Here is a 22,069-nt window from a genome sequence, read left to right as displayed (position 1 = left end):
TCTTGCGTCTCCCTGAAAATTACACTTTTGGGGGGGCCATAATCTCCCTACAACAATTAACATAAAAATTCTGAAAATATAAGCTACTCTTTAAATATATTTGTGTGTATATTTATATGTACACACACATACATACATAATACCTACCATGATATGTGGAAATATTTTTTGATAGTCTGATCTTGTATATACAGAGCATTACACCATGGACTGGATTTTTTTTCATGAACTGGATTTTTAACCTTCCTCTGTTTGTACATAAATAATTATCAAATTAAGTGCCCTGAATCAATTAACAGCAACAGACTGAGCGACTGCCATACTGGTCTAGACTGGTTCTCCTCCCTTCCTTTCTTTCTGATTTTCAAGGCATCAGAATCCAAAGAGAAAGCACCAACAAGACTTGTTTCCTGCTTGGTTACTTCACCTTTACATAGGCTGGGTTCCCAAGGACAGAACAGTCAACCTTCTCCAGGGGTCAGCCATATAGATCTTTAAAATTGGGGTCATGTCACCATCCTTCTGAAACACTCCAGCACCAATCACATCACAGTTTGAAGGATCCTCCAGTGTCCTTATCAAGGCCGGTACAGTTCTCAGACAATAATATGCCCAGGAATCCCTTGGATTGGTTAAAATGCGGATTCCAGTTGGGGGGGTCTAGGGTGGAGCCCGACATGACATTCTGTCTTCCTAACCCACACCCGGGGGAGGCTGGTGTTACTGGTCCTTTGATTGAGGAGGTCTCCAGGTCCTTAACTGGGTTTCATCCTTCCCTGGCCTAGAGCCTTCCCTGGCCTGGGCCTATGTCAGCTGAGACAGGGGCTCTTTGGCTCAGCTTTACCTCCTCACAGCCACATTTGGCAAATTTAGGCCCGTCCCAGTGAGGTTGAGAAGAAGATGAAGAGGCAGGAACAGAAGAAGGTTTTCATCACATCACTTTACATGTGGGCCCATTACCAAGCCACAGTGTGAATTTGTTACTCATCCATTACTAGTGTGACAACTGTCTTGCGAGTAGTGTAAACACATGCATTGTGTCTTTTTCGTTAAAATACAAATTTGTTAAGTGCAGACATTAAAGTCATACCATGATCAACTACATACAGGCCTGTGGACCTATCCCACCCTACTCAGTAAGCAATTTTCCATCCTTAATTAGCAGGACCACCATGAGCTGGCCCTCTCTGGGGCCCCTGATTCCCTGCTTCCCATCCCTCGTCCACCTCTAACAAAATACTCAGCATATTCCTTCAGGCGCATGTGTTCCCTTGGTGGTGAGTAAATAAACTCAGCTTTTTTTTCTCCCTTAAAAAAAAAAGTTCTCTTGGTCTTGGTTTTATTCTTTGACCACCCAGGAGCCATAAAGTTGGAAGTGTCTCACCTCTCCTCACTGTCCAGAGGTCCTGGACCATATTCCTCAGCGCTTCCCAAGGCACTCGCCATGCTGTTTCCTTAGGCCTTAGCCTGTATGCTGCTTCCTCAGAAAGGCGGGTCCCGACCACCACTAGCTACAGTAGAACCTCTTCTTCTCCATCACCACATCCCATTCTCTCCCAGCAGGTACCAAAATCCATAGTTGCACATTTGTTTACTGAGCTCTTGTTTCTCTCACCTATTCCACTAGAATCCCAAGTCCATCATGGCCAGGGATTCAGGCTGTTTGGTTTATCCCCAGCACCTTGCCATGTGCCTGTGTCTCTGTCCTATTCTCTCCTTCCTGCTTTTATTAACAATAATAAATTGACTGTAGCTAGAATATAAAAGCTGGGTACTTATTTTGTACTAAGAACCGTATTGAGCACTTTACCTGTAATAGATACAGTACCATCATTTTCAGATAGGAAAGCTAGTTTGCTTTTGGAAGCAACTTGTTCAGGGTAACACCCTGTTACCTGGCTGAACTCTAGTGATAATTTAGTCTAGACGAAAGGCTAGGTGTGGCATGATGGTTTTCAATATATTTCTCATCTTCTCTATTTCTTTTGCCAAGTGTTTGCTGTTTTTGTTATGTTTCTTCAATTCTTTACACACATAACTTACTCATATTTTGATAATGGATCACTATAATTAAATTTGTATGAGTGGTAATTTGTATCGCTTTAAGCATTGTAGCCAAGGCCAACTCTCTTAATTTTCTGGAGAAAAAGTTGCATGGATATTTAGGCACAACCCGTGCTGATTTATTGTCTTTAATTAAAGTTTATCATTTTGCCACATGTTTATTTCTTTTCTTTTTTTAAAAATTTATTTTATTTATTTATTTTTATTTATTTATTTTTGGCTGCATTGGGTCTTCGTTGCTGCACGTGGGCTTTCTCTAGTTGCAGCGAGCGGGGGCTAGTCTTTGTTGCGGTGCACGGGCTTCTCATTGAGGTGGCTTCTCTTGTTGCGGAGCATGGGCTCTAGGCACGTGGGCTTCAGTAGTTGTGGCGCGTGGGCTCAGTAGTTGTGGCTCGCGGGCTCTAGAGCGCAGGCTCAGTAGTTGTGGCGCACGGGCTTAGTTGCTCCACGGCATGTGGGATCTTCCCGGACCAGGGCTCGAACCCGTGTCCCCTGCATTGGCAGGCGGATTCTTAACCACTGCGCCACCAGGGAAGCCCCACGTGTTTATTTCTTATGGTAAATAAACAAAATGTGTTCCATCCAGAGGTAAGTCCTTCTGGACCGTAACCCTCTCTCATATCTGGATGCCATTCACCTAGATCTCTGCTGTCCAGAACGGTGGCCACATGTGGCTACAGACACTTGAAATGTAGTTAGATTGAAAGGTTCTAAAAATGCAACATAGGCACCAGATTTTGCAAACTTAATCTGAAAAAAGGATTGTAAATATCCATTAATGTTTTTAATAGTGATCACATGTTGCAACAATACTGTTATGGATCTTTAGAATAAATAAAATCTGTTAAAGTTAATTTCACCTGTTGCTTTTTCTTTTTTAATGTGTCTACTGGAAAATTTAAAATTACATATGTGGCTCCTAGTTATGACTCACAGTATATTTCTATTGGATGACATGGACATAGATGTTTGTTTATCTGCACTTATGAAAGTGAGTTAAGTGGAAAATTATAAAGCTGATATAATTTAATTCAGTCTTGGCTAGAAAATGTACCTGAAGCCAGAGGTCTTAATTGGCGGTTACCGAAAGAACCCCAGGAGGAATGGAAAGACTGACATGGGTGTTTAGAGAAGACAAGAGCCAGTGATTAGATCTTGTGAGATGAAGTAGAACTTGGAGTAAGATGCTTTCTTATCAGATGTTTAGAGATGAGGACAATTTGGAGAGGTTAAGTTCAAGGCCGTGTTGGTGGTAGGGCTGATACAGAACATGTCTATTCTGTTAAGAAGTTGATATAATTTTGGTTTCCTTATTTTCTCAAACTGAAAACAGAGGTGAAATAAATGACCTATGGTGAAAGTCTGTTATGACTAAAAAGTTTAGACTGAGGCTGGATATAAACTTTGTAGAACAAAAATGCTCTGAGCACCATGTGTTTGAAAAATCTTTGACTCCGTGGTGGATGGCTGCTTTTTGGCTGAAGGCCATGGCATGAGTGTGGTTAACTGCACATGGCTGAAGGACCACAGGGCGTATGCAGACCAGACAGCCCTGCTGTCAGACTCATACACGTAAAGGTTTGAGGGTCTTAATCAATTGTAATATTTAACAAAGTTAACCTTAGTCATAGGTAACACTAGGCAGTTATTACTTTGTTCTGGGTAACAGGGCCATAATGATAAGGGAAATACAAAGACAAATTGCATTTAATTCACAGTTTTTCCATGGACAATGCCTGAAAACGTACCAAGGACTGAAACCCCAGAGAAATACTAAAGGAGGAAGACCCTTAGTCCGGTTAGAGAGACAAAGCTGGCGGCTTTGCTGTGCGGTCTTGACCCTGCCCCACCTCATCAAATATGAGTCTAGCATGTTTGGAGGAAGTGGGTAGTAGGAGGGGACTGCAGGAGGGTGACCCTGAGAACAGGAAAGGAAACACCTTTGGTGCACCCCTCCCCCCAGATCATTACTACATAAGTCCATCTTAATGGGGAAAATCCCCTGGAAGCCTCAGAACTACTTTGCTCCTTTTTCGTCCAGGGCAGGACAGCTCCAATCTGGGAGCAAGCTGTGATGACAGAGAGGGCTTATTTTCCCCAAATCTCTCATGTCCATAGTCTTCCCATGGATGAGAGTCAGTCAACAGACTGAAGAAACGAGATAGACTCCCAAATCTTGAAATCATACAGAAAGAATCAGAAAGATAATACAAATAAGTGCAAAATGACTAAAGTCATAAAAAAGAGGGAAAAACCCCTACAAAAAAGACCAAAAATCCAAACCCTAACAAGTCAGAAAACCCCAGACAGACTTAGACTCCAAAAAGAACATCTAGAAATACGAATAGTCATTGAAATTAAAAGTTAATGAATAAAAATAATCATATTTAACATTTATTGGATGATTACTATGTGACAGGCATGGTAAAGTGTGTGTTGTATGTGCTAAATCATTTAATCCTCATAAAATCCTGAGGTGGGTCTCTTACTTCCATTTTAAGATGAGGAAACTGAGACAAAAATTTTTAAAAAGCTGGTAGTTAATAGATCTGGGGTCATAGCCATTGTTGAATGGTTCCAGAGTTCTTTTTCATTATGGAAAGTTACAGTAGATTGAAAATCTACTGAACATTATAAACAGCAGGAGAGAGAATTAAACTTTGAAAGATGGATATGAAGACACATCACAGGATACAGCAGGGAGGGAGCAGCACGTGAAACAAAAGCTCAAGACGTTACAATTTGGTCTCAAATACAACTGATGATGGGTCTCCTGGAGAGGCTGTGAGAACCTCTGCACTTTAGGACCGTTCTTCTGGGGGCAGAAGAGAAGAATTTATCCAATAGCTTCCATCTCCCACTGGTCAGAGATTTGCCCTGCAGGTGCTAATGCCCTGCACTTCTGGGGTGCAACAGGAAGACGTGGAAGAGTCTCAAGGAACATGAGGCTGTGCCTGTGTGAAGTCTGTGGCCAAGCTGGCCACTGGGGGAGAAAGTGCCCAGAGCCCAGGAGCAAGGAGAGGCCAAGAGGAGCTGAGTGGTACAGGAAAGGTATCTGACATAAGAAGGAAGGAGAACTGGAGGAAAAGATGAGAAGGCCCAGCTAGCATCCTGAGAATGCCAGGAGTAGAGACAGAGTGAGGAAGGAGAAATATAAAAAAGAAATGTCTGACAATGTTCAAGATTTGATGAAAAATGGAGAATCTCAGGTTAAATATCCACTGAGTAGGATATATAAAAAACACATGTGCACCTGTATCACAATTTTAATAACATGATAAAAAATCTTGACCTAATTGACATACGTAGAAATCTTTGAAGTCAAAATATCATCTCTACCACAATTCAATGAAAAAAATAACTAGAAAATTTCTGTATGTTTGGAAATTAAGAAATAAACATTTAAATAACCACTAAGACAAAGGAAAAAATTAGAAAAGATTTTGAACTTAATGATATTAAAATTTGTATGATGCAGCTAATACAGTGTTTTGGGGGAAACTTTTTAGCCTTAAAGGCATTTGAACTATTCAAAGTTGCTTAATCAAAGTCAAAACATAAAATTCAACTATGTTTTGCTGTATCTTTACCAGTTAAACTATAAAATTTAAGAAGTATATACCATTTATAATATAATAGCACTAAAAAATGTCAAATACTTAGAAATCAAAAAACCAGAAAACTCTAAAACACTGTGAGAAATTAAAGCCCTAAATAAACAGACTCATGTAAGAATACAAACAGATTATATATGAATGAGTTCTTGGTACACATGTTTGCAGATGTAACACTGAAAAACAGTGAGAGAAAGGATGGACTATTCAATAAATAATGTTGGGACAATTCATTTTCTATATGGAAAAAAATAAAATCATAATCCCAGAAGTAGAAAACAATTCCAGGATTATGAGTCTTAAACGTAAAAGAATTAAACTGTAATTTTTTTTAAACGTAGGAGAACATTTTTACAATCCCAGGGACGGAAAGGATCTCTTCAACAAGACGCAAAACACAAAATCAAGGAAATCAAGGAAAAGATGGATAAGTTTGAGATTATAGTGAAAAAAATTATACATTAAGATACCAATAACTAAATGAAAAGATAAACCAAAGACTGGAATGAAATATTTGCTGCACATTTAAATAGCAAAATTTCAGTACCCAAATATATAAATAGCTTCTAATTAATTAGCAACAAAAAGGCAAAGCCCACAAAAGATAAATATGCAATTCACTCGGAGAGAACTATAGACTGTCAATCAAAATATGCTAAGATTCCTAAACTCACTAGTCAAAACAAGATCCTATTTCACACCCATTAACATCTAAGCACACCAAGTTTTGCTGAGGATATAGGGAAACAGGTACTCTGGCACGATGTTGGTACAATCTTTTTGGAGTCAACTTGACAATTCCTAAAAAATTTAAAATATGCTTTCTCTTATAACCCTCTTTGAATTCCACGTAGGAATTCAAAATCTAGTTGTCACAATGGTACTTATACAAAGATATAAATTCCAACTTTGTAAGATGAAAGCACGGAAACAAACTCGCTGCATTTAGGTAGATGGAAAAATAAACTGCTTTATTTATGTAACTGGATACTATGTGGCAGCTCTCACATCTATATGTATATAAACAAATCAAATCTCTATGTATCAACATGGATAAAATCCAAAAACATCATGCTGACTGATACAAGCAAGCTCCGATAGGTATGTGTCATGTGAAACCGTTTATTACATTTGAAGGACCACAAAACAATATTATTTATTTTTTATGGTTACTAACACACACACACATACACACATATCCATGGAGTATAAATATAAAACCATGCATGGAAGAAGAGGCAAAGGATGTGTGTAGGACTTTCTGTATTTACCTATTATTTTCCTAAGGGGAGAGATGTGAGAACAAACAGGTCAAAACTTATTAATACTTGCTTAATCTCAGGGGTGGATAAATTGGAGCCTGTTACATTACTTTCTGTTTGTTTGAAATGTTTCTTAATTCAACTTAATTTTTTTTTTTTTTTAGATTTAAAAACCAAATCAGTTGAGAAGCCTCCTCCCTAAATGCAGCTGTTATTCAGCTCCTGATACTTGCTCGCCATATTTCTGCCTTGTCTGGAATTTTAAGGCAAAAAGAGGAAGGATAAACCATGGTATCTCAAACCATGAATCTCACCTTCTCTAGATATCAGAGAAGGAGCTTTCCCTCTCACTCCTCTCCCAGATCTGTTGCCTGAGGCAACAGCAGAGTGCCTCCCAGTTTCAAGTTGATGAGCTGGGCCTGGTAATACCTATAAAACCTGGGGATGTGCTCAACAGCCAGGCCTGGAAATGAATGACTGCAGGCAAGCAGCAGAGGGATTTTACTCAGGGCTCTTCAGAGCAAATTGTGTGGGTGGACAGTTCCACCCCGCCCGAACTCAGAATAAGGGGTGAACAGCACTACTATTTCTTTGAGAAATGCTAACATAAAATCACAGGAATTTAGAGCAAAGTATGTCCTTAACTATGCAGCACAAAGATGATAAATATGATGTCCCAAAGACTACATTTTGCTCTCACTTATACAGAGTTTGTTCCTTCTGTAAAGTTTTAATTTTTTTCCTAACATTTAGAAAATAAGAGATTTCTCATGGAAACTAGATTACCAGCTTCTTTTCTGAAAAAACTGGATTCTGGTATTACTGAGTCTGAATTCTAGAATGTCAACAATTAGCTGGCCCTGAAGACTGCCCCCTACCGCAAAGCCTCACTCAATTAACCTCACCTACTGGCCCCATGAGGGGTTTCAACTCCCTCATTTTACAGATGAGAAGACTGAGATTCAGAGAGGTCAAGAGCCTTGCCCAGAGTCAGAGCTACCCCGTGGAGGGAGGCATGCTGGCACCGTGCCGACCAGTTATCAGTTAATTTGCTGTGATTCCATTTTTCTACACAATGAGGGTACACTTCATGATTTCTAATGACATCGTCTGAGTAACTGAGCAAAGTTTTAACAGAGTGCTGTTAAAAATAATATGAATGGATTAATTGTAGAATCAGCAGGAAGCCTCCAAGATTTGGCCAAACTCAAGACAGAAAAATTCTTATGTAAAAAATAATAAGAGAATATGACAGTATAATTGAAAATTGGTATGACTAGGGGTTGAGTGATTACGGAAGATCACTTTTTCAGGCTGATCTTTACCCGTGTATATTTCTTCCCCTCTTTCTCCACCCATCCCTAATCTCCCCTCTTCTTTGAACTCTAGAAGAATGTGCAAACCCTGCTCTGGAACTCTTCCCCAGCCCTTCCCACGACATACATACACTTCCTTTAGTTTTTTTTAGTTGTTGGATTTGTTCCTGGATTAATGCTGGTAGACATTCAATACTGACTTAGATGAGTTCTATCCATCATGCCCAGAAGTACTGAGCTACCTGGGTTGGGCATTCTTAGTCTATGCAAAGCACATTTTTGTTAGAACTACAACTACATGAAGAGATTACATGGATTATAAAATCCTTTAGAATATAAAACACTAAATAGCCTAAATGTAAATTGATAGGGGAATGGCTCAATTAACTTTGGCATACTCATATCGTGGAAAACTATACAATAATGCAATAGGGCAAAAAGAAAAGAGGTAGATCTATCTCAAATACTGTCATGGGGAGACCTGTAGGATGCAAAAGGATATATACAGTATAGGTATATGGTATCGATTATGTTAAAAAATACAAACAAAAAACACATATTGTTTGTGGGTCCATATATGAATATGTAAATGCATAGAAAAATGTCTGAAAAGAAACACAAAGTGGTGAGAGTGGATATATTTCTTTAGACGGGGTGGGGTAAGGTATGGAGGTGATCAAAGGGGGTTTTAGCTTCACTTGTAATGTCATAATTTAAAATTTAACTTAAATGGAAAATACTTGGATTTCTTGTGACTGAAGGTTTGAAAAACATTTTCATGTTAACACATATTTATGTGACTATTAATTTCCAATCACAATCTTAATCATGAAATTTGAAAAACATCTGATCATTCTGGGGAACGAAACTTACACTGCGTTGTCATCCCAGATTAAGTTTTCTGCGTAAAAGTCACAAAAGGCGGCTGAAAAGTTAAATTGCACTTTCACCAGTTAAAATCAAGTAAGTCAACTCTAAGAGTCATAACAGTTTTGAGGACACTGATTTATCTTCGCAAAGAATAAGAAATATACAGGCGGATCTAAATGAATCCAGGATCTCTCAAATTTTGAATAGAAATCACAGCGACAGATTGTTTAATTTATCCTAACATGAGTTCCATTTCTATGGTGCTATTAACTTTTCAGTGATGGCATTTGCTTTTCTCAACAAAACTGATGGAACACTCGAGGGCAAGTATCGACAAGGAGGAGAAACGAGCCCCAGAGTGGTCAGAGTTCAGTGTGAGGTGACATCTAGGAAGTGGCAGGGCTGGGACTCCAGCCCTCTGTCCTCTCTGCCAGGCCATGCTGCCTGCTCTGATTCACCAGAGTGACATCGCGTGTCTGTATATCCCGTGTTCTCAAGCGCTCATCCCTGGCGATTATCTATCTTTCCACATCGCTCTATATACCTGCCTGCATATCTATCATCTATCTATCTATCTATCTATCTATCTATCTATCTATCTATCTATCTACCTACCTATCTATCTATCATCTGCCTACCTATCTACCTACCTACCTACCTCCTTACCTATCTACCTCTGGAGGGCTTTCTCCATCCCTGACCCCTAGGGAGCCCTCCAAGCCTCCCCCTCGCCCCTTCCTCCAGCCCCGCGCATTCCACCTGTTCCCGTGCATCCCCGCTTGCCCCCGTCCCCACGCTGCCCCCCCACCCCAGGTGTCTGCTTGGCTCCCGTAGTCACCGCACCCACCAGCAGAGGGTGAAGGGCAGCGCCCCCGCGGGCGGGGCCGGCCTGTCGGGGGACGCGGGGTGGGGGTCGCCTCGCCGCGCACTCACCTTGCCGGCAGTGGGCGCGGCCACCAGGAGCACCAGCTGGAGCAGAAGCAGCAGCGCCGGCGGCCTCGGCGCCGTCCCAGCGCGCATAGTGGGCGTCCGCTCGGAGCCCCGGCGTGTCCAGGGACCCGCAGGCTCTCGGGCCACCGCGTGCCCTGCGCGGCGCGGGTGGAGGGGCCCGGCTGTGAAGCTGGCCTGGCCAGCCCGCCCGGAGCGGGTTTTGTAGGGCTCAGCCTCCCCACCGAGGCTTCCAGGGAGGGAAGAAGCGGCTTAGGTCCCGCCCCCGTCCCCCCTCCCCGCCGACTCACCGGGAGATGTCCCTCCGACCCAGGAAGCGTGCCAGGAGGCGAGAGAGGGCTGCGCGCCTGCGGGGCAGGTGGGCGCGGGGCCAGGGTAAGGGAGTAAGGAGGTGACGCTCCCAAGGTTCAGGGGCCTAGGCGGGGCGAGGGGCTGCGAGGCGGAGGTGGGGAATTTGCGGGGTGAGCGATGTGGAGGCGGCGGAGCACGGTGGAGGGAGTGGCCAGCGGCCCTGCTCAGATTAAGCGGGAGGCGCGCCGGGCGTCTGCACTCGCGCGGCCCCGCTCGCTCCGGCTCCCGGCCGCTGCCGTCTCGCCTCTTTCCCCTTCTCAACGCGTCTCCAATCCGGCAGCCTCCGGACCCGGCGGTGAGAGCGTGGGGAAGAGGCAGCCGAGTCGCCCGCGGAATTGGGCGCGGCGGGAAGTGCGCGCCGCGCGGGCGGGCGCAGAGGTGGCTCCCGGGGCGGCGGGCGTCCCCACGAGGTAAGGCGCCCCCGACCCAGTCTGGGCGATGGCAGTCCCAGGGCCCGGGCCACCCGCCTGGCAGCGCGGGCGGTGGAGGGAGCGTGGCATCCCAGGGTGGGGCGCGCGGGCTGGCGGGCGGGGCGGGGGAGCTGGGCTGGGGGGTCACCAGAAGAGAGCTTGTCTGGCTCCCGGCTTGTCTGCCTGGGCTTGAACTGGGCGCTGTGTGTTTTGATTAATTTGGAGGCTCGAGTTACCAGCCTGGCAGTCTGGGCACTCCGAAATGCCAAGAACAAGAGGCAGCTGAGGGTAAAGAGAAAGCCCGTCCATTCTATTTTCTGTCGCGTTGAACTGGCTTTTTCACGTTAAATCTTATCTGCGGAAATGCAGGGAAAGCCAAGAGCCAACTTTGTCGGGGTGTCTCCCTCCTGAGAGGGCCCTTCTCGGAGGTGGCCTTGGACGCAAACGTGCAATACCTGGCTTGTTAGGGCACCGTCCTCAGAGCAGGGCTCGTGCCCTTTTCTTGTGCCACTGACCACATTGGATCTGATGAAGCATTTAGATCCTTCTTAGAATAATTCAGTTATCAGAATCAGTTTAACTTCGAATAAATTATCAAAGTATTAAAGTCATGATATAGTAACATAGGTGCATCATTATTACTGCATTAAATACCTAGATCTAACAGCAGATCTATTAAACAACTGTAATCTCAAAGTACTGATGACTGCAAAACTGAAATGTGATGTGAAAATACCAGTGGGTGCAAACTCTCAAGAACTGCTAATGCTATTGTGGTTTGTTAGCTATTTTCATAACTGAAGGAAATGCTGAATTTCCAGGAAAGTTTAGTGAAAATAGAGATGTAATATTTGTTCCCATCTAAGTTCACAGACCACCTGAATTCCATCTCCAGGTTAAGAACCCCTGCTTTGGATCAGCGGTGCTGATGTAGTCAGTCATCACACACCCAGTGTGAAATATGTGGTTTGGTCACTGATTGTGGAGAAACATTTGCTTGCAATTAGAATGTGTATTAGACCTATGTAGCTATGTAGGTAGGCGAAGCCCTGACAGCGAGTGAATGGAAACGCACACCCCCCTTTTTGGTTGTAGAGTGAATATTATAAACTTCCCTCTGGTTTTTTTTTTTTAATATATAAATTTATTTATTTATTTTTGGCTGCGTCGGGTTTTCGTTGCTGTGCACGGGCTTTCTGTAGTTGCAGCAAGCGGGGGCTGCTCTTCATTCCAGTGCGCGGGCTTCTCATTGTGGTGGCTTCTCTTGTTGCAGAGCGTGGGCTCTAGAGCGCGGGCTCAGTAGTTGTGGCTCACGGGCTTAGTTGCTCCGCGGCATGTGGGATCTTCCAGGACCAGGGCTCAAACCTGTGTCCCCCTGCATTGGCAGGCGGATTCTTAACCACTGCACCACCAGGGAAGCCCCTTCCCTCTGTTTTTTATGCCAGTGATTGTCAACTCTGGCTGTGTATTAGAATCTCCTAAGGAGCCTCTAAAAATCCTGAAACATCCCAAGCCAGTTACGCTGGACTCCCCAGCAGTAGGACTCAGGTATCTGTATTTAAAGCTCTCTGGAGATTCCCATATGCAACCAAATTTGAGAGCCACTGTTTTACATACATAGTTCAGTTAGTTGCATTGAATCAGGGACCTTCTTAGTAGAATAATAAAAAGGACATGTATTAAACTCTTTATTAAGACGTATGAGTGCCCAGACCACAGATGTTGCTGTGTGGTATATAGTAGCTTCTCGCCATTGATAGGGAGGGTTCTTATGGAACCTTCTCTTGCCATCCTTGTTAGATAGGACATCAGGTGCTCTGTTGATAAAATAACAGTGTCCAAGAATTCTGAGGCATATGACAATCTTGCATGACCCTAAATCTGCTTTTTCCTGAAACCAAGTCATTTTGACAGAAGTTCAGACTTGGCTTTATTGATTTTAGAAAGGGGGGACAGCAGTCAACTGCAAGTCACTTCTGACACTGCAGAAGAGCAGGAGAGAAACTTGTGATGTAACCACAGCAAGGAGGAAGCAGTGGTTAAGAGTATGGTCTCTGGAGTAGACTCTAGATTTTGAATCTTTTCCACACTTACTAATGTGGCTTGGGGTCTTCTCTTCTATAAAGCGGGCATAATCAGGGTACCTACCTCAAAGAACTGTAGGAATCTAATTCAGTAATCCATTAGAAGTCCTTTGTCCAGGGTCTTCATAAAACAATCACATACTGGAATCTGTTTCTCCAGTTTTGTAAAGGAAGCTGATGAGAAATAGTGGCACAGGGTAGAGATGCTTTTCTCAGCTCAGCAGTAAAGTGGCAAGAGTCAAGCATACTCCACCAGCTCCCTTGAGGTCAACAGACTCCCAAGGCATCTAGAACCTTGCTGCTTGGCATCCCTGGGAGCAGCAGGTTTGGCATCCTGGAGAGCTGGTTAGAAATGCAGAAGGAATCTCAGGCACCACCCCAGACCCACTGAATTAGAGCCTGCATTCACCAAGGTCTCCAGGTGATTCAAACGCATGTTAAACTTTGAGAAGTGGCTTGCCTATGAGCCAGATTTAACCAAACCCATTCCTCACCTCCCCACATATATACACTCTGCTTTAGTACAATGTTGGTATGCTCACTAGGTGTTAATTAACCAGAATTTTTCATTTTTAAAAAACAGTCTTAGAGTCAAGAGAGTTTCCCAGTTTGTTCTTGAAATGTGATAAAACTAAAGGAAAGTGAGGATGGTTCTCTTTTTGTAAGTACAAAGGACACACAAATCTCTGCTTTTGATTTGGTGCCAGTTAAGGGTTTTGAACAAAGTGAAATGGTAATGGCCTTTGACAAGCCCTGTCTTATTGTTTTTGCCCCCTTTTCATAATCACAATATCATGTCTGTTTTCTGCACAGTGCTTAAATGTGTAGTGTTTGCTTCCCTACTTTTGAAGGCTAACTCCAGTAGGACAGTGGACTTTTTGGTGTTCTTTAATGTTATTGAATGAATGAATGAATGAAGTTGTTTACTATTCGCTGAATGAATGAAGCTGGATGACTTGACACATTCACTCAGGATTCATACCCAGGTCTGATTTCTTCCAAAGTTTATGATCTTTCTATAGCCTCCCCTGTGTAGGGATATGCCTCGGCTTTTGCTGTGATGTACTTTGCCAGGCTGCCTGTAGCTCCTCCTTTAATCTTTTTAAAAGGTTAAATTTAATCTTAATTAAATTTTAAATTAATTTTTTTTTTAAACTTCATCTCCCCACTTAGTCATCTCTCTTCTTTCAAGAACCTTCTCTTTTTCAACACCTCTAAAACAATTAGACTCGGGTTCTTTTACAATCTCGGAGTCATTTTCAACTCTCGCCATTACATCTCCAGATTCTTTCTCCGCTTTTCTAAGATCATGGCCCCTGTCCCAGCGCCTGCACTTACCATCTGTGGATTAGGGCAGCCTTCTAGCTAGTCCCCTGCAGATTCTTTCCTTTGAAATTCACCTTCTATGTTATTGTTAGAATAAAAGTTCACATTGTATCAGAAAGAAAAGGTTACTTTGGGGGCAGTTACAAACAACCCCCATATTTCAGAGGCTTAACATAACAAGATTTTCCTTCTCCATTTACACTAGGTATTCATCACAGGGTGTGGGGAGGTGAGAAAGGGGGAGGGGACTCTACTTATCATAACTACTCAGGAACCTCCTGGAAATTCCCACTCAAGGTAGTTTTCTCTGATCTCCTCCAAAGGGGAAGAGAATGCGGCAAATCAAAAACTGCTCTAACAGCTGCCACCTGGGTGTGACACTCGATGCATCTACTTCACATCTCATTGACCAAAGTGGTCACTTCATTTTGAAAGTGATGGGGAAATAATCTACCACATGCCTGAAAGAGCGCTGGAAATATTTGATGAATGTTAGTAACGCTCATCACATACATCGTGTAACTCGCTTATTTTAAAACTTCCAGAAGCTCCTCTTTTTCTTTACAGCTTATTTCGCACTTCTTAGGATAGAATAGAGTGGTCCAAAGTCAACTTTTGAAAAATCTCCTGTGTCACCCCATACTTCTCAAGTTCACTCTACAGCCTTCTTTGCCTCACGCCTTTGTACTTGCCATTCCCTCCACCTTGAGGGACCTCCCTTTTGGTCTGTCTGGTGCAACCCTCGCATTTTGAGACCTAGATCAAAGGTCAAAGATCATGGTCTCTGTGAAGACCTTTGTCCAGACCTTTATTATATATCACAGAAACAGTGTCATGTATTTTACTTTTCCGCACTACAAGGCCTTTGAGGGCAGGTACAGAGATTAATTTTTTTTAATATAGTAACTGCGGCACTTAAAAATAAATTCATTGAGGTTTAATTTATGTACCAAAATCTGTACCTAGTTAAAGTACACAATTCATGGAGTTTCACAGATGCATACACCCTGTGAAATCAATAGCATGATCCTGATACAGAGCTTTTCGATCACTCTTTGAAATTTCCTCCTGTCCCGTTTCAGTCCATCTCTCGCTCCCTGTCTATTCCCAGGCAACCACTGATCTGCTTCCTGTCACACTGTAGGTTGGTTGGCATTTTCTAGAATTTCATGTAAAGGGAGTCATACAGTGTGTACCCTTTGGTGTCTGGGTTCTTTGGCTCAACAGAACAATACTGAGATTGATCCACGTCATGTGTATCAGCAGTTTGTTCTGTTCTATAGCTGAGTAAAATTCCATTGTATGGACATCGCTTTTTTAAAGATCCATTTACCTCTTGGACATTTGAATTGTTTCCAGTTTGGGGCTACTAGAATACAGCTACTATGACTATTTTTGTACAAGGCTTTGTGTGGACATGTGTTTCCACTTCTCTTGAATAAATACCTAGGAGCGAAACGGCTGGACCATAGGGTAGGTGTATATTTAATCATAAAAGAAAGAGTTTTCCAAAGTAGCTGTATCTTCATTCTCATCAGCAATGTATGAGAGTTCCAGTTCCTCCATGTATTTTTTGTGCCTTCTTTTGGTATTGCCAGCTTTTTAAATTTTAGCTATTCAAATGGTTACACAGTGGCAGTTAATGTGCTTTTGATTTCTCTAATAACTAAAGATGTTGAACATCTTTTCATGTACTTATTAACCATTCAGAGAACTTTCGTGAAGTGTCTGCTCAGCTCTGTTCCCCATTTAAAAAATTGGTGGTTGTTCTTACTGTTGAGTCATAATAGCTACTTATATATTCTGGATACAAGATCTTTGCCAGATGTATATATTTTGAATATCTCTCCCATTCTGTGGCTTTTCATTTCCTTATTGGTGTCTTTTGAAGAGCAAATGTTTTTATTTTGATGAAGCTCGATTTGTCAACCTTTTCCTTTTGGTTTGTGCTTTTCCTGTTATCTGAGAAATCTTCACCTATGCTAATGTTGCAAAGATTTCTTCTATGTTTTCTTCTTTTATAGTATTTTTACATTTAGATCCATGATCCATTTTGAGTTAATTTGGGAGTATGGCGTTAGGTAAGGATCTATTTTCTAACATTTTTTTCTGTATGGATATCGGGTTGTTCCAACACTATTTGTTGACTTTTTCTATTAAATTGCCTTGGCACCTTCATGGAAAATCATTTGATCATCTCTGTTTGGGCCTTTTTGTTCTATTGATTTACACATCTCTCTTTTTTTTTTTTTTACCAATACCATATTGTTCTTATTACTATAGCTTTATAGCAGACCTTGGACTCAGGTGATATAAGTCCTCCAACTTTATTGCTCTTTTTAAAAATAGCTAATGCTAGCCTAGTTCATTTGTATTTACATAAATATGTAATTTGCTTTGCTAATATTGTGTTAAGGAGTGTTGTATTTATGTTCATTAAAGATATTGGTCTGTAGTTTTCTTGTAATATCTTTGTTTGGTACCTGAGTAATACTAAGCTCATAAAATGAGTTGACCAACATTCTCTCTTCTATTTTCTGAAAGAGTGTGTGACGAATTGGTATTATTTCCATCTTAAATACTTGATAGAATTCACCAGTGAAGCCAACTGGTCCCAGTTTTCCTTGGGGAAGGTTTTTAACTACAAATTTAATTAATTATGAATTTAACTGTTATAGGGTTATTCAGATTTTCTATTTCTTCTTGTGCCAGTTTTGATAATTAGCATCTTTCATGAAATGTGTTCATTTCTTATACATTGCCAAATTTATTTGTCTATATATCTGTAATGGTTTCCTCTTTGTCATTTATGACATTGGTAATTTGTCAAGTTAATCTATTTTATTTACCTTTTCAAAAAAAACATAGAACCACTTTGGGTTTTATTGATTTCTCTCTATTGCTTGAGTATTTTCTCCTTTATTGATTTCCTCTTCTATCTTTATTATTTCCTACCTTTTACTTTAGGTTTAATTTGCTCTTCTTCTCTTAGTTTCCTAAGATTGGAACTTATAATTGATTTTAGACTTTTCTCTTTTCCTAATGTACACATTTATAGATCTAGTTTCTTTCTCTGCTCTGGGTAGGTTGTATCTCATAAGTTTTGATATGTTGTTTTCATTATCATTTAGTTCAAAATACTTGGGGTTACTTGGGGTGGATTAATTTCTAAATATTTTGAACTTTCCTATATGTTTTATTGTTGAGTTCTAATTTAATTCTCTGCAAGATTTTAGTCTTTTGAAATCTACTGAGACTTGTTTTATGTTCTATTATATAATTAGTTTATCTTGGTGAACATATCATATCTACTTGAAAAGGATATGTACTCTGCGGTTGTTGGGTGTAGTGTTATATATAAATAAATTAGGGCAAGGTAGTTGATAGTTCAGACCTTCTGTGTCTTGACTCATATTTTCTACCTTGTTCTATCAATTACCAAGAGAAGAGTTAGTCTCCAACTATGTTTGAGAATTTATTTATTTCTCCCTTTAGTTTTTTAGTTTTTGCTTCAGGTATTTTGAAATTCTGCTCTTAAGCTCATATGTTTGTAATATTTATAGATTTCTGATATATTAATTTTATGATCATTATTAAGTGTCACTTTCCATCTTGAGGTCTATGTTATGTGCTATTAATATAGCTCGTCCACCTTCTGAGATGGCCCTCACTCTGTCTGTGGAATGTGTTTCTCTGTAAATAAATCCACTTGTTACCTTAAAAATATATATATAGCTCATCTGCTTTCCTTATGCTTACGGTTTGTGTGGTGTATCTTTTTTCAGCCTTTTGTTTTCAATCTATTTGTGTCTTTTAATTTAAATTGTGTATCTTGTAGGCAGCATATACTTGGATTTTTCTTTCTTCTATTTTAAATCCAATGCCTTGCCTTTAAATAGGAGTTTTTAGTGCATTTTCATGTAGTTGCTATAGCTGTTTTTAGGTCTGCCATCTCTCCATTTACTTTTTATCTATCTCATCTGTTTTTTGTTCCTTTTCTGCTTCCTAGCATTGTTTTGTGTTAATCAAATATTTTTTAGTGTTCCATTTAAATTTTTTTTGACTTCTAGTTATATCTCTCTGCATTATTGTTAGTGGTTACTTTAGTGATTATAATATGCATCTTTAACTTTACCCAGTCTTCTTAAAAGTAATATTGAATTTTTGAATTCAGTTGAATTCAAATTGAATTCAATATTCAGTAAGTTGAAAATTTGATTTATTGAATATTGAGTTCAGGTAAATCAAATTCACTTTTGTATCCATAGTGCCTAGTGCCTAGCATGGCATTTGATACAAAATGGGAGACTGACATATATTGACAGATATTTCTTGAATGAATAATAATCATAGGTGTTTTTTATGTTGTATCAAAGGTATATGGAGATGATTCCAAAAAATTTTTGTTTGGTTAATGCCAGGCTAGTTAATAGAAAATCACTTTAAATTTTAACTGTTACTACATATTTAGTGGATTTGAATTTACAAATCCTGTAATTTTCTTATGTATTTAAGATTCTGTGTATTATTTTGTTTCATTCCCATATGTGTAAAGTTGTAGTTGTAAAAATTTAACATAGACCTCTTCTTATCCTAATTTCTGAAGTTTCAAAAAATTCTCATATTCAAATTTTAGTGGGGAAGTAATCTTACTTTAATAATGGAATTCTTTATGGTTCTGTGAAACTTCCAACCACTGATTGTCTTGGCCATTCTGCCCACATGACATCCATATCCAGTACACAGCACATTCTCTCGGCTTTGCTCAGTTATTTTCCGATGTGTAAATTTGACACTGAAACACTGACTGTGTTTTATGGTCTGTAGCAGACTATGGGATGGCATAGTTCTGAAGCCCAGGTTTGAGGGATGCCCTTGAATCTTTCATTAGGTTCCAGAGTGGCAGAAGCATTCCTAGAGGAGTCTAGCTCCAGGTTGTCCTATAGGGAAGAAGCCCTGAGGAGACTCAGTCTCTAGAACCAACTCCTGCTGGAAACAAGGCAAACAGGGGTGGGCACAAGACAGGATGCAGCCACGAGGAAAAGCAGGTGGTTAAGCTCTCCTTAGAAAGGGCCCAAGATTCACACGAATGCAGTGCTCCTTCCCCACCAAGACAAAGCTTTTCTCCTCTCTTGGAACCAATTGCACACCTGCCCCAGTATTTCTGTTTAACCTTAAAAGTTCATTTGAACACTTTTGTGAAATCTCTCTCTCTCTCTCTCTCTTTTTTTTTTTGGCTTACATAGCTGCCTGAAATGCTTTAACTTTCCTATAATCTAGTTAGAAATGGTGCCTTTAAGATCTCCAGCTGTCCTATAGGAGTTTCTAGAGTTGAAATTCCAAACATAAAGACCTTCACAGGAGAACTCTAGTTTTCTGGGATTCACTGGAAACTGAATGTCTACGTATCATATTGCACTGTTGCATTTATAAATGTCTTTCCCTGCTACTACTATATTGAAGGCTAAAGTTGTTCTTTCCGGAGATGAATTCCCCCGAAACTTACCCATGAATTTTCATGAATTTTGAAGCTGTGCAGTGTAGTGGTTAATAAGGGAAGCTTTAGAAATGTCTCATACTAACTGTCATTATTTGTAAAAGGACCTAGTCATATTACTTACCTTATGGGGTTATTGTGAGGATTGAAGACCTGTGTTAAACCTTTAGCACAGGGCTTAGCATGTAAGTTGCCTGCTGAAAATGCCGCTTATTATAATTTCTTCTGGCGAGGAAGATGATGATGGTGATGGAGAAGAGGAGGAGGAGGAAGAGGAGGAGGAGGGGAAGGGCGGGGAGGGAAGGGAGCCCAGCAGCAGTGCTGGGCACGGCAGAAGGAGCTAGCTCTCTGGTTGATTAAACCGGATCCTGACCTTTTCCTAAGTGTCCTCTCAGAGTCCAGTTAACTCTGATTCTGACTGGACTTGTCCTCCTGTATACCTTCTTCTACACTAACTGAAGAGTCTTCCCTCTCGATAACTTCTCCTGACGTTATAAAAGGTACTTTAGGAGAGACTGTCACAGCTTGTTTCTTCTTCTCATTTGCCCAGATCTTCCTTCCTTCCCAGACCAAGTGTTGCCCCCCTCCTGAGGTCTTCCAGGCTTGCCCCAGTTCCCAGTTTTCTAACCCTTCTCTAATTTATTGGGAGCTTGTTTTGCCTGCGTGGCAAATTAGGAAGGGAGGAAATAAACATTTATCGAGCTGCTACCACATGCCAGAGACTGTGCTAGGCACGGATGGTGACTCTTGTAATTCTCTCAAGCATTAATTTTACATACTGAGAAACCAAGAGCTGAGGGTGGGTACAGACTTGCTCAGGGTTATACTGGTAAGTGATCAAGATCTGAACACAAGTCTTTGTAACTCTGCAGTCCTGCTTTCAATCCCTCACCACGAGACCACAAGGTACCAGGAGAAGAAGGCAGTGGGTCTCTAGGGAGGAGGGAAGAAGTCATCAAAAGCAAATGCCAGCCTTTCAGTACGTTGGTTGGGGGTGGGCACTTCCCAGTGGAATCAAGGGCTGTTACTGCCAGAGCTTACCCAGAGGCAGCTCTCAGAGGTCTGAAAGGTCTAGGGAATCCAGAGTCGCTCCACTCCTGCCCTGCAGGTAAAATCACAGACCAAGAATAACCTGGGGGAGTAGTGCTTTTGACAAGAGACATCTAGCATTCTGAGTTAAGAATGTCATTCTTAACTTGGAGGTAAAGGGAACATCTGGTTTTGAAAATCAGTTGTGTATTTGTGGAACCTATATCACCTCCACGTGTTTCCCACGTGGTGACTTTATGAAGATGGTTGTCAAATGTTCTGTTGGTTTTGGGAGGAGACCTCATGGAGAAAAATGATAATAAAAGCCTATATTGGCAGAATGGTAGATTAGCTGAGACATGGTCCATTTGGCCCTGGACTAGCAAAGTCAACTCCAAGGTCAACTGAGGACTGTGCAGCGCTCTCAAAACAATTCAGCTGAACCTAGAGGGAAGGCAAGGCGGGGGCAAGCTTGGCCGGAATCCAGCAGCATTCTGGATTGGAACTCACGTTGGAACTTAGAGATATTCTCAAGAATTTCCTTGAGTAGTTCTCAAGTTTTTCCCGGTTCCTCCTCAGGGAACATGATGCTCCAGCCACATTCCAGTAGTCCATGGACCACACAGATTCGTGACTTGCTTTAAAAACCTTGTGATGTTTGACGGGATTGACTGTTTTCGCTAAAAAGCTGAAATCAACTTGAAGGCTTTGAAAGTCTGCAGGTCGAGTCAACCCAAAGATACGGGGTTTTAGAAAGTAACCAACTTGGATGTTGGGAAAAGGTCAGGTGATCTCTTAACAGGGAAAGCGTAAGCCTCAAAGTAGATATCCAGCCACCAGGCATGCCATTCTTTTTCTGGGAGCGTTTTTCTAACCCCTGAGGCCCCTTGCTTATATCTTTACAAAAGCTGAGCCTTTAAGAATTCTATTTTGGAAAGATAAAGGTATATAAAAATAGGTGTTCAGACCATCCAAAAAATTTAGCCTTGGAAAGAGAGTCTTCAGATAGCTCAGTGTCAGAAAGTCAAAGGAAAGACCGTGTAGTCATTGAGTTAATAAGAAATGATTTCCCTGAAAGAACAGATATTGTTAAAAAGAGCTCAGAGACTTAATGTTACTTGGGAAAAGAAAAGACATTATATTTCTGCTACCTTTTGTGACTGGAAGATTCCACTCCTCAGTCTCCTGTTTATCTGGTCCTCCAATCTTGGCCATTGCCCCCCGCCCATCCCCCAATTGATGAGAACTCCAGCACGGTGTATTTCTTTTTTCTTTTTTTTTTTAATTTTTATTTATTT

General features: G+C 41.1%; 2 protein-coding genes across 7 annotated transcripts in view; one reads left to right on the top strand and one right to left on the bottom strand.

Annotated features, from left to right (window-relative positions):
• The window catches only part of COL4A3 (collagen type IV alpha 3 chain), a 137,148-nt gene extending 126,708 nt beyond the window's left edge, over positions 1 to 10,440 (bottom strand). The window contains exons 1-2 of the mRNA XM_082464610.1: positions 10,365 to 10,440; positions 10,060 to 10,211 (exon numbers count right to left, since the gene is read on the bottom strand). Coding sequence (XP_082320736.1) covers positions 10,060 to 10,146 — 87 coding nt within the window. The 5' untranslated portion in view covers positions 10,147 to 10,211; positions 10,365 to 10,440. The remainder of the gene's footprint in view (positions 1 to 10,059; positions 10,212 to 10,364) is intronic.
• COL4A4 (collagen type IV alpha 4 chain) overlaps positions 10,321 to 22,069 on the top strand; it is a 135,501-nt gene continuing 123,752 nt past the window's right edge. For 2 of the 6 annotated variants that reach the window (XM_082464608.1, XM_082464604.1), the window contains exon 1: positions 10,642 to 10,835. The gene's annotated coding sequence lies outside the window, so the exon portion shown is untranslated. Of the gene's footprint in view, positions 10,450 to 10,636; positions 10,836 to 22,069 lie in introns of those variants that run through there. The other 4 variants (XM_082464605.1, XM_082464606.1, XM_082464609.1 and 1 more) reach the window with 4 other exon arrangements.

The sequence above is a fragment of the Balaenoptera physalus genome (genome assembly GCF_965194825.1).
Source record: "Balaenoptera physalus genome assembly, chromosome: 6".
Taxonomy (NCBI): Eukaryota; Metazoa; Chordata; class Mammalia; order Artiodactyla; family Balaenopteridae; genus Balaenoptera; species Balaenoptera physalus.
This window is presented reverse-complemented; position numbering and strand designations above follow the sequence as displayed.